The following is a 13325-nucleotide window of genomic DNA, read 5'->3' on the forward strand; positions in this document are numbered from 1 at the left end:
GATTGTTTATTAATGTGCCTATAATATGATTAAAATTACTTTAAATTTAAGGTAATTATTATAATAAGGTAAGTATTCTACAGGTATTATAACATACGGCCAAGATTATTTATCCCGAATGAAGTAGTCACAAACACTGTCAATTGTCGATGTTATGGTGAACTTAACACTTGACATGTTCACATTTCGCTCGGTATATTTGAATCTAATGTGGCAGTGGGCAAGCTTATGCTCGGATAAATCTTTGGTTTTATGTAGGTGTGTTGTACTCCACCGGAGGATCAGTTGGAAATATACGGTAGAGACAGTGATTAAAAATATGTTTTGCACAAGAGGCCGAATATTAAATCTAATACTCTACCTCAATAAAAATTGACATAAAACCGTAAGAAGAACAATATTTTATTTACATTTAATACATTTAATTTATCATTCTGTAAGAACAAAATATTTACTAAGTAACATAGTATTATTCTCATTAAGTACATCGCATCATCTATCACAATCCGTTCGATGATGAGAAAGAGAGAGACAGCTACTGCAACCCATTTCTCTCCAAGTCGTCATAACTAACAAAAAATCGTACAATACATATCGTATTATTCAGCAAACAATGTCTGCAGTTATTGGCTCCGCTCAGTTTTTTTTTGTGAATGAGAAAAGGAAATTATAATTTACTTTCACATCTCTGCATACATTCCCAACAATCATCGGAGGCGAAATGTCAAGAGATTTTAGGTCATACGTGATTAAAATAGCCACGTACAAAGTGATTTCAATTTACCATAAATTCTATTCGAATCAAACCAAAATATCTTTACTTATGTAGTTATGTTTATTGATATGTATAAAAGGATATTAAGCTCAGATATGACGGCTGATAGGGATCAGTAGAAGAAGAGGGCCTACTGCGCCCAAATAATGGGATAAAAGCAAGGCAATAATGATGTAAGTCTATCTATTTTATTTATTTATTGCGGTATGACAAAACTATAAACTCTATCTATTGAATCTACCGTCAGTTCGGAGTGGTTTCAAGCTAAGAACTGACAAGAAACTTAACGCTTTTACTTTATTAATTATGTCAGATTATATATAGAGATGGAATTTGTATAAAGTCGTCTATGTGAGTACTTCAGCATTACCCATTTCAGCCACCAGGCAGTTTGATATGTGTAAGAGCGAGTGAGTGAATAACAGGGAAGATAGAGGGTAATAGACCTCAAGGTCGAAGTCCCATTCGATGGTCAGACCAGATAACCAATCAGCTGAATATTAGTGTCAGCGCCGCACTACATCAGGCGTCTGAGCGCAAGCGATGGCGACACTGGTCGACAAGATAGTGTAGAGTCGCGATCCTCAGCAGTGAGGAAACGATCAAGAAGAAAGAAGAAGACCGAGATATAGCAGTGAAATTATAGGCATCTTAGTCCATTACTGGGAACGCATAAGTCTCACGAGCGTTATCTACTTGATAACGTGATGTCCGTTATATTGTTTATACGTATACTGACAGTAGCTATTTACCATCAGCTGCGCCGACAGATTGTTTGCTATTCCTTGTTCTATAAGGAATAGCAAACCCGAATCCCGGATATTCCACACTGAGACATCTTGACATTGTGTTATGGATACTAGACAACTGATACACATTTTTTTTTGTAAATACATACATAACATACATAGAAAACATCAAGACTAATACAAACAATCGTACATGAATAGAAATTTTTGGACCGTGCGTGGAATTGAACCCGCGACCATTGGAAGTTGGGTAGTGAAATCGCTGGACCACAAGGCGTTGGTTATGGTATTTTAGTGTACAGACGGCCTTAGAGTCAGTTATTACCCCCTAAACTAGGTCTCGTTGATCTTGTCATTCTATTTTTCGTACATCAAGTTAATCTTTAACCACAACGATGCGCGTCAATAGCTAAATTTTGGTCAATGTAAAGCGTTGTGGCTTAGTAGCTTAATATCCCGAATTAGGCCCCAAAGATCTTAAATCTTCGAATCTATGTGACAATCTTTAATTTATTCAGCGAAATGTATATACCACAAGATTGATAATGACAATGCTACCAGCTACCCAGTATGTGATAACAGTCGTATATTATTTACAACAGCTTTCTACAGGTACTATCACGGCAATATCAATGGCGTGGGCGTTATACTCACATTCGTATTTCGGTGTACTCACCTCTACCTACAAATGTATAATGATAATAGTGAGTAAATATAGGTAAAAGCTATGTACGTTGAGTTCTGATGTACTTTATCTTTGCGATAGAGCAAAGATTATTTCATGATAATATAAAGTGGAAAGATTGGAGAGCTCCACTATCAGTAACTCGCTGATATCATAGCTTGCTATAGTGAATGAATATTAAAAGTAGGTTAAGGATTTTTTGAGTTCGTCCTTTAAACTAAAAAAACCAAATATTCTTCTTTATTATATTACTAGCTGAATTTTAGGACACAATTTAGCTAATTGGAGTGCCGTGTGCTCGCCTTGTGGGAGGCAGTGCCCCAACTTAATTGTGTGAGGGGTGCGTGTGTACCCACGCGCTTTCAGAATTGAACAAGGCGATACAGGGCGCCCTAACAAGGAGATGAAACCTGTCCTACATCATTTACAGAATGGGTCAACTTTGCTAGAGTCGAGGTAGAAGGGTAACGTGAACTCGCGGCATTAGCGCTTGTAGTTTTTTAGTAGGTCAGAATTCCACAAAGCCCTTCGCCACATCTCTGATGTGTTGGCGATCTTTTGAAGTTTTTCCATACTATAAAAAATATGACAATTTAACTACGAGTCGTACATATAGGTCAAAATAATTAAAAATCTCGAAAAAAAAGGTATTCCTTTTTTTTAATAGTTCATAATTTTATTCGTGTAATAGATATAATGATAACATTACACACATAATGATAAACCAGATTTACTGTCCGTTCAAAATTTAAATAGTTTTGAGCCGAGAAGAACTGATAAGAAACTTGGCTATTTTCATTATTACAAAAATACAGAATCATGTTTAAATTAAATTTAGGACAATATAATACCTATAATAGGTATTGGTAAATTGCATTTATGATAAAAAGAAATTGTATATATAATTAACAGCCGTAACGCGAAAAGACCAATCTCGTGGAGATTGCCCTCCCCCCGGTATACAAGTAATACATTTTTAGATTATTACAAAGAAACAAACAATAAAAAATCTAACATTTCCTCTTTACTATATAGTCATATGGCACATAAGAAAATTAGAGCTCCCTAAATATACTACTCAATACCCGTGCGAAGACCAAATCGAGTCGAGTAGCGACTAAAATAACTAGCAAGTTAATGATATAACCTAGTTTTAGCACAATAAGCCAATAATGCTATCGATGAGAGCTCTGCTACCCACATTAGGAAGTAAACATGAAATTGAAATCTCACATCCGGGGCCGTGGGCAAACTATTTGCTTTTTCAAGATTTGCTCCAATAAACTTTTTCCGACAAAAGTGATTGTTTGCAGATTTACTTCAACGAATAAGAAATTAGCTAAATTCATGTTAGCGTTACTTGTGATATTTGTATTTGTATTGGGTATAGTATTTCTTATTGTTATAATTTGGAGCATGATATATGAATGTTAATAAAGAATTTTTAAAATACGGTTGCTATCCCGCAAACTACAGATTTAGGAAGATGATGATGATGAGGATATCCATAATTTGAAAGACGCATGATTTTCTTGCATTTGACAAATATATTTTTATGTCTGTTTAAAGGCAAGTACTGCATGATTTCTTCCCTTTCTTTAATATATAATATTAGGCATATGATATACATACATCTACTAAGAATTTTTTGTTTTAGAAATTTTACTATATAAACTTGTAAAAATAGTGATGAAGGAATTGTTATTAATGTGGCAATAAGCGCCTTCAAGGCCAGTAATGTGCTATTGTCAACCCTGGAAATCATTTCTGGCGAATTCGCCATGATAGGACCTGCCTTCTCGATCAAACTAACATGCTAATCTACTGATGCTTCGCTAGCGGGTACAGAAATCCATATTCATCCATAAAAAAAACTTGTGAAAATTGAATATAACAGACATATTCCGTGTGAACATATTCATAAACGGCACACAAAATTATCGATTATGACGCATCATGCGTTACCATGATAAGATATGAGTATGTCTGTCATAAACATTATCAAGATTAAGATATTTATTATAATGATAAGTAAGGAAAGATTTGTTATAAATTATAATAACTAATTAAAAAAAACACCAGAGAGGTCACGTGCGCATTGCAGATCCTTAAGATAACTTAATATTAGGTCTTTACATATGGAACTGGCGTTTTGTAAGGGAGTAACCTAAAGTTATTTTGTAAACGGACTGCTGACGCAAAAAGAAATATAAAAGTGTAAAAAACATACGGATTACGGTTTTCGAAAACCTAATGCATGATTAATGATGAGATTGTGCTTACATCAGCAACAGCACCAGCTCCTGTTACAAATTTTATGTTTTTTTATATAATTCTGTATATGCTTGTTAATCTGTCAATAAAGATTATTATCTATCTATCTTTCTGAGAAATTTCATGTTGGAAACTTCAGCAGGTAGGTTTTATCACAATCTGAGTGTGCGCGGCAGAAATACTTCAGAACCAGCACTGTTTGTAACCATCTAGGGTCCAGGGTGTGAGAATGAATCCCTGTCAATAGTTAGCAGTAAATTCGCCAGAATGGGGTATCTAACCCCACTTCATCCTTCTGTTATCACATTCCACTGATGCTGTGACAGCTTCTGACTAAAATGTTCTAACTCCTAAAGTGTATGAATGAGTCTATAATTTGGATTTAATTTTATAATATTCATATAAAACCAGTAATAAATTAAAACGTAGGCAGGATAAAAGCTGTAAAACAAATATTATATTTTTATTTCCTTGTTCCTGCTAACGGCCACAGCTGAATAACAAACGATGAACCATTATCTTCCAGGCGGAACGAAACAAATCGCCCGTACATATTACGTATCAAGGCAACTGTAGCTATGAAAATGTTAAGTTAAAACGTAATGTAAAGAAGAATTTAAGTTTGCCAAATATTGTAGGTATATATTCCTATTTAATTACCTCTCATTTTTATTTTGGAATCACAGGAAAACCAACTTAAAGAATACTATAATCAGGATTATTTTGAGGTTTGCATCGACATTAAAGTTTATTGAAATAATATTTCGAACCTAGACCCCCTTCCGTTTGTCCTTTTTTGTTTTTATTTTTTATTTATTTGGAAGAAACTGACTAACCACTTGAATAGTTATAATGAAAATACATTACATTTAGAACATTCCATTAGATAAATACAGTTCTGTATACTTTAGTAAGGTTAGTAGTATTAATAAAATAACATTTCTGCTAATATCGAATATTGGAAATCAGTCAAAGAGAGACTTTATTTCTTAACTCTACCAAATGAGTAAATTTACTATGCACAACTAAACATAATGTGAAATAACACTTAAGTAAGTATCTAACTTATTTCCTTCGCAGTACTTAAAAACGTACTGTCTATTAAACACAAGATTCTGTGAATTTCCGTGGTATTTAATAAAAAGCGAACGGAATCGACCAACTGTAGTGGTCAGTGGCCAGTGCCCACTTGCACAACGAACGAAGATGGTCAATCCCCGAGATGATTACACGTTCTTGATTTATTAGAAACCTATTGACTCTCTATTTGTTTTTTATTGGCATAATTCTGTGAAATGGCTAGTGCGATTCTATTTTTAAAATCAGTAATTGAAGTTGGGTTCTATACCATAGACAATATAGCATCACATCACAGATTTATAGTAAAGTAATTGCTGTAAGTAATCTATAGTGTTTATATTTTATGAAGGGTTAGGGTTTCAGGTTAAATTCGTAATAGAAATGGAATTGTAGGAACGCAATAACGTTTAGTTTAGTTTGATTTAATAAATCTTTTTGCTGTATTCTCATACCTACGAATTATATTATCATTTCGAAATATTCTTCGGCAGCTTTATATGGATAATGCCTACATATATGTATAATAATATGACTTCTGTTATGTTTTACATCCGCGTCAGATTTGTTTCAGTAATGAAAATTCTCGATGTCCATTTTTTTAAATACTTATACAATTTAATGTCTCACTGAGAACTCTTAGGAGCCGAGCAAATAGAAAAAATATTGCAGGAATGCTTATGATCAACACCACGGTATATAGATAGGGATATGTCAGGGCAAATATGCTAAGACTGATTTCTCACTGCACCATAAACAAACGTTTGAATATGTTATACATCACGCGGCGCCCGGTCAGTAAACTATGTATAGGGCCAGCAAACTGGTGAGAAAAACTAGTTTTTTATACGCAAATGAATAAAAACTGGTTAAGTACTAGAAGACCCTCGAGTCGAGATTGAGAGAAAGAAAAAATAATTATAATCACTTCTTTGGAATGTTGTAAATATTTGTATGTTTTACTTATTTATAGATTTTAGAATTCTGTGTATGCATTACTTACTATAATTTTCTTATATATACAAATTACTTATTACTTACTTATTTATACAAATACAACAATACAATTAACAAAATTTCGTTATATTTACTTATATACATAAAATTGGGACAGAGGCACTAAGCCTAAAATTTCTTGCATTCGAAATTTATAAATAGATATTTATTTTGTACAATAATATCTAAATTTAATATTCTGAATATTTATTTTGACTGTTCTCATACAGTCTTGAAATCTGAAATAATCATTACATTATAAGATTATGCACTGTGGCCACTGGTATTATCTAAAGAACAACAATTAAAAACAGCCGAGTAACGATATAATATTCGCTTTCGATTATGGCGGGAAAAAAAACTACACTCGCACCATAGACGAAAAAAATGTTTTTTATGCAGTATACGAGATTGGCCAGTGGCGCGTAAACCATGAGCAGAAAAAAATATTATTTGTGGACCTGACAGATCTATGAGAACCTATTGTTGATGGTCAATGTGAAAATTTGGAATTCAATTCAATATTAAAGAACTTTCGCAAGTTTTTGTTGTTATTCCGATATTCTCGTTATTGTATAGTAAAATAGAATTTGTAAACCGAGTTTAATGTATAAAATGATTGATTGGGACATTTCTTATTATTAAATGCTACTGTTTATAAAATGTAAAATATAAAAATTTATTCAAACTATAAGATGGTTTGGTAATTTTCTTTCAATTAAATTAAAGTTAAAAATTAAAGGTAAATTGGTCAGTGTAGCTGCTTTAACAATTAATTTTAATAACTATAAGACGCAATATTAATTATACATGTATAGAACTTACAGACAGATTTTAAAAAAGTCAAGAATTCATAAATATATTATATATACTGTAGAAGGCATATAATATAATATTTAACATTAATCCCTTTACGAGTAGCCAGAGAATACTTAGTGCCAACAATATTGTAATTATTGTCTTAAATAAATAAACTACCCTAAATTTTATTTATAATATATGAATATAATTAATTAATGCCATAGTGATTTCCTGTCACAACTAAAATAGACGTCTATTTAAAGGCACTGCGCTTATGTTTGCGGTTTAAAGTCTGCAACTATTATATGTGAGAAAATAAATATTTTATTTTATTCTAATGAAACATTAACTACTATCTCGACCGCATCTACATAGAACTGAAATAGTTTAAACATGTTTTTCTACATCCAAGGCGCAAACTCGCATTCAAGAAATCCTGTTTCACTTACCACTACTTAAGTTATTATTGAAGAATCCCTTGCCACCACATCGGCCTGCTAATGATCGCTTGCACTATAATGTTATAAACCTCATCAGTCCACTATTTTTATTTTTTTAAGTCATAGACAAAAGTTTGTGCCCGCGCGAACTTCGAAATGCGCGGGAAAGGTTCCGCGTGCGTCGAACTGCGCGTGCTTATAAGAACTGAACATTTTCTTCTGAGACCCCTCTATGCTCTACCACCTGTCTCATTAACGGGATGCGTATACGCAAGCTATGAACGTTTTTTATGTACTTGATACATTTAGTAAACAATCTTTGTGAATAATAAAATTCAATAAAAAAGTCATGGAATGAAATAGTTTAAAAATAAGGTAGATAATGGACTATAGGTATAACACTAGCTGTGCCCGCTACTTCTTAAACGTATAACTTTTTTTTGTATATCAATTAGAATAAAACAAAACAAATATCCATAATATATAAAATATCTGTCTTATCTACAAATCTTCACGTATATATAGATTGAATTTTCGCACGATAAAATAAATATGTCAGAACTAAAATTTATATATTTATTCTATATATATAAAACTGACTATACCTATTTATTTTAAGTAAACATCACAAGGATAAATTAAAACACAACTTTTGATAATATATTTTATATTTAAAATATCTGACATAGAACAATATACATATATATAATAATACCTCATCATTAATTACTTTAATTTTTTACACTTACAGCACATTTTTGAATTACTATATTCAAAATGAAAATCAATTACTAAAGCATACAATATTTTGTTACGAAAATGCATTACTATTTGACTGCTATCTCAGTTACCCACTTACTTTATGTACCTTAGACATTAAATATAACCAATTACAAAAGACACCGAAATTTTATTAAAAAATATAATATAAAAAACATATTTCAACAATGAAAAAATGTTCTTATCTAAACAGGTAATTAAATGGTTAGCTTGTCATAAAAAAAAATTATTTCAGTGTCTCGATTATGAACTGGTTATAAAAGCCTACAGATAAAAAGGATTTTTTTAATAGTAATTTCATATTTTTTTGTAAAATATGTATCTATTATTAGATCATTCTCTATCTATGTATCTTTAATATAAACTAAACTTATTTCATAATATAAATTAAACATATTTTATTTGTTAGAGGTACAAATTAATCATTTCATTAATCTATTTAAAATATATAACTTTTATATAACGTAAATAAAAATTATTAATATGTTAAGTAGGTAGATATATAAAGTGACAATTTTCCAAATATCTTAAGACTCCAGCCGGCATTATGGATTCCAAAACCCCTATTAACTAAACCAGTACTACATTGCAGGCTGCGGAAAGGTGAGAATCACAGATGGTGGAAGATATTGGGTAAAGCCTATGTCACCAGAGAATAACTAGTTGCAATAATGATAGATAAATTTTGATAATATATAATACATTATTGACGTATTATTAAGAGGCTCTTAGTAATACGTCAATTAATGAATAACAATTATAATTGCAGTCTGTATTTTCACTCATTACAGGTAATTAAATAACAATAACAAAATAATGGATTTCTAGCAATATGATACATACCACAACAAATATTAAATGCAGGATCACAAACTGAATTTAGTTTTACTTACAACAAATATAACAAATAAATGACATTAAATTACATTAGTAGTTGTCACATTCGCTATGACTTGTAATTATCGTAGCATTAATATTCTGTGCAAGTCAGTTTAAACCAATCAACAGTAGCATGCATATAATTTTATTTGTTTTGAATCGTAGTAGATTTAGCTATAAATGTCAGATAAAGCACTGTATTGAGGACTATAGGCAAACTAAAACCCAGCGCGTTTCCGGCTACACACCTTCCTTATTTGGTATTTATTATGGAACAGTCCATGCGTCTGCTAACGGTATACGGTGCTGGGGCACCAGTGGAGTATGTATAAGATGACCATGAAATCATCAGGAACGCACCGCGATTGTTTCAAGGTTACCCGTAGAGGTCAAACTGACATAGTACAATGGACACCAGTGCCCTTTACTAACAATCTCCAACCCCCAACCAACGTGGTTAATTTTTGCGAATAGACTAAGTGTGGCAATTTGACTTTTTAACGTAGTCATCATCATTCATCTTAGCTTCTCTTGTAACATCGCCAGCACTATTACTATGCAGTAATTGTATAATCACCATTCCATATTCGCAAATAAAAAATTTTACAGAAATTTACAATATTTTCAGTTAATATACATTTACATTTACAACCAAATACACCTGACATATTGTTTCACAAAAGCGTGTCTACTACAAATCATGTCAAAAGTCCGGGCCAACGACCATAATCCTATAAATGCGTTGTTTTAATAAAACAAAAAACATAGTGTGCACGCAAAACGTTCCTGTAAGGCTTACAAGCAGACTTCAGCAACATAACAACCTATTAGTCACAACTCTCTTAGACTCCAGGGATTACGTATTCAGACTGGAAAGGGAAAAGGTCACATCTGTCTACAATCTAATATAATAGATGTACATATATAAAAGGTCGTCATTTTACATCACTAGATTTAACATCACTGGATGTGATAACTTCAAAGCGATAGATAACAAAAGCAATCAAATTTGATGAAAGCTTTTTAGCTGATCGCAGATAGACAAAAAGAAAAAATATGCACGTAATATTTAAGCCTACATCCTAATCTATTTGGTAATATGTTAAAAATAGATTATATTTAAACACATCGCTATAATTTATCACTTTTAGTCAATAATTGGAATAAATAAAGTCCCTGTATTTTTAGATTAACTTCTGATACAGTTTATAATCACAATTACTTATGTGTGTAATTTACCTATTAATTGTAAGTTTAAAATATATATTGACACGATAGTATCCGATCAGTCTGGGCGATATGTTAGATCGAATGCGTATTTATAAATGTGGTATACCACATACATAAACAAATTAATTCAATTCACTAAAGTAGTCTCTCTAAATGCCAATATATTAGGATACATTTTTTTAAATTATATTTTATTTATTAACATGGTAATACAAACTAACAAGTACTATTTAACTATGATTTTGATAACTGCATACAAAAAATTGAAAGTGTACCTGAAGCTATTGAATTCTATAGTTAGGTTGGTTATCTAGAAAATTATGTCTCCTCAATATTAGGGCTCTCCGAAAACAGCTGTTCGTCATTGTAAGTCCGCTGATATTTCCTAGTGGCTATGTAGACCATCAAACCCCACTTCATCATGATGAAAGACCACACCAAACGGATGATAATACTAGTTTGAACTGGTAATAAACCTAAAAATATATATATAATTATATATCATATTTCTGACAATGTTATTAATCAAGAATTATGGGTTTTCAACATTGATCCTACTAATATTATAAATGCGAAAGTTAGGTCAGATGGATTGCGCTAAAACCATTGAACGGATTTTGATGAAATTTTACAGCTTATAAATCAGAATAAGACACAGAGCTATAATTTATAAAACGAAATATAATAATAAGTGTTAAGTAAGTCAAGAATATTGAGTAATCTGAGAGTTGTACTGGCATGCGCTGTATAAAACATTAGAGTTATGCTAAGGAACGGTGGCATTGTATCTCCAACATAGTTCTAAATAATCTATGAAATTATATGAAACTATACTTTATGTGGAAGCCATTAAAGTCAAAATAGTGAACTAAATGAAAAGTATATATTTAACTATGTATATTTATTTTATTTAATGGAAACTGTAATAACAATGTGTAATATACCAAAATTACACATTGTTATTACAGTAAAACTAAAATAGTTATATAGAATAAAAAATAAGTCCTTTTATTTTTAACGGTTTTGGTATTTTTGTTGGTTACTCACCAGACTTGTAATAAATTTCCAAGAATATGTAGAATAATGTCAAACCAGCGCCAGAGACAAATCCAATGATACCAAACTCCTCAATGTATTGTAGTGCTCTTCGTGAAAAGTTTGCATGTAGAGACTCTCTTAAGTAGTGGTAATGCATCAACAGAGCCAATGCTGAATGGATACCTAAACAAACAAAATTGAAAATGTTGTAAAATTAAATAGTCAAAACTGTTATCCAAGATGGAGAGATATTTTTTTTATGGATGGTAATAGAATAAAAGTGCACAGCCTGCATTATCGGTTTCCACAGGCAGGGCACCAGTGAGGGATGAAAAAATGAGCATCTGGTCTGGTTAGTTGGTTTATCATGACAAATTCACTAGGTATTTACCATATGGATTTAAAGGAAACTCATAGTGGTACAATGTAACATGGTACATTGCTAGCTATGGGAACATACCATATTACTAACAATCCTTTCCCCCAGTTGCGAGGTATTGTGAAGTGTTAACATAGTGGGAAATGCAACACTTTTCATGCCCATATTTTGCTGAGTATATTTAAATCCAACATAGCAGAGGAAAGCTTACCACCAACCCTTAGATAAATTTGATTTGTTATTGGTGGTTTATCCTTAGACAGTCAGTCAGAAGTATTAATTGATAAATAAAGTAAAAATCTTATATATAAGTAATCCAACATAACATTTATTTAAAAGAACAACACAAAAGTTGTTTGCTTATACTTCTTGTGATGAGATTGCTTTCGGAATTAATGGTTGCATAAAAAATATATAGTATGACTATTCAAAAGTGCCCATATTAAGTTTATTAGAATATAGATTATTTCTATTTTTAAAAATTTGATCCAAGTTAATGCGAACGGGACATATAACAGAAAGTATGCGTAATAAAATTAGAATACATTTAAAACATTTACAATACAATTATCTGAGAGTACCTTTACTTATATTACTCTTGAACATTGACTATAAATAATTTTATAATAAATTTTTTGCTGCCAAACCATATGAAATATTGTAATTTATTAGAATAAGAAACTTATAAGGAATAGATAAATACTCACCGGATAAGAGCGCCCACATTCCAGCTTCAATATTTGCGTAAACAATGCATAAACATATAAAAGCTGATAAACCCAAAACAACCCCAATAACACTTATCGCTATATGAATTTTTGTACGCAACATTTTCGCGGCAAAATGTTATTACGATTCCAATTATATTAAACTAAGAATCTAATCCCTTATCTTAATTACGATGTGAAATATTAAAAATTACATAAAAAAAAGTACATCACATCAAGAGCCAAAGTTTAGCAAAGCAAAACATATTTTGAAACCTTTTTTTCTCTTAATTTTGCACTGTCAGTCAGACTCAGCTACTTAGTGTCAGTACAAAATGACAATTAGCGGTATCAGTGATAGTATCAGTAATATTACCGCATTCATTGCATGACATGATATACATGTGTCATCTGCACCCTGGGGGTGAAGATTAGGGCCTCGGTGCGAACCTCTTTATCCCAGCATTAAATGGCGACGACCACTGGGTGACTTGATTTAAGCCATGTAATAGACA

The 13325-nt window shown here is 31.6% G+C and overlaps 2 protein-coding genes across 2 annotated transcripts in view; both read right to left on the reverse strand.

Moving 5' to 3' along the window:
- Positions 1 to 7998, reverse strand: part of LOC131855608 (uncharacterized) — a 41433-nt gene extending 33435 nt beyond the window's left edge. The window contains exon 1 of the mRNA XM_059206894.1: positions 7807 to 7998. The gene's annotated coding sequence lies outside the window, so the exon portion shown is untranslated. The remainder of the gene's footprint in view (positions 1 to 7806) is intronic.
- A 2385-nt stretch (positions 7999 to 10383) lies between these two features.
- Positions 10384 to 13211, reverse strand: LOC131855607 (heme transporter hrg1-A-like). Its single transcript, XM_059206893.1, has 3 exons — positions 12811 to 13211; positions 11734 to 11907; positions 10384 to 11162 (listed from the first exon to the last, which is right to left on the reverse strand). Exons 1-3 carry the CDS (start codon positions 12932 to 12934, stop codon positions 11005 to 11007), a joined length of 456 nt encoding a protein of 151 aa, XP_059062876.1. The 5' UTR covers positions 12935 to 13211; the 3' UTR covers positions 10384 to 11004.
- Positions 13212 to 13325: the final 114 nt, after the last annotated feature.

This window comes from Achroia grisella, unplaced genomic scaffold (assembly GCF_030625045.1).
Source record: "Achroia grisella isolate CSIRO2021 unplaced genomic scaffold, CSIRO_AGI_Agris_v1 utg146, whole genome shotgun sequence".
In the NCBI taxonomy this organism is placed as follows: Eukaryota; Metazoa; Arthropoda; class Insecta; order Lepidoptera; family Pyralidae; genus Achroia; species Achroia grisella.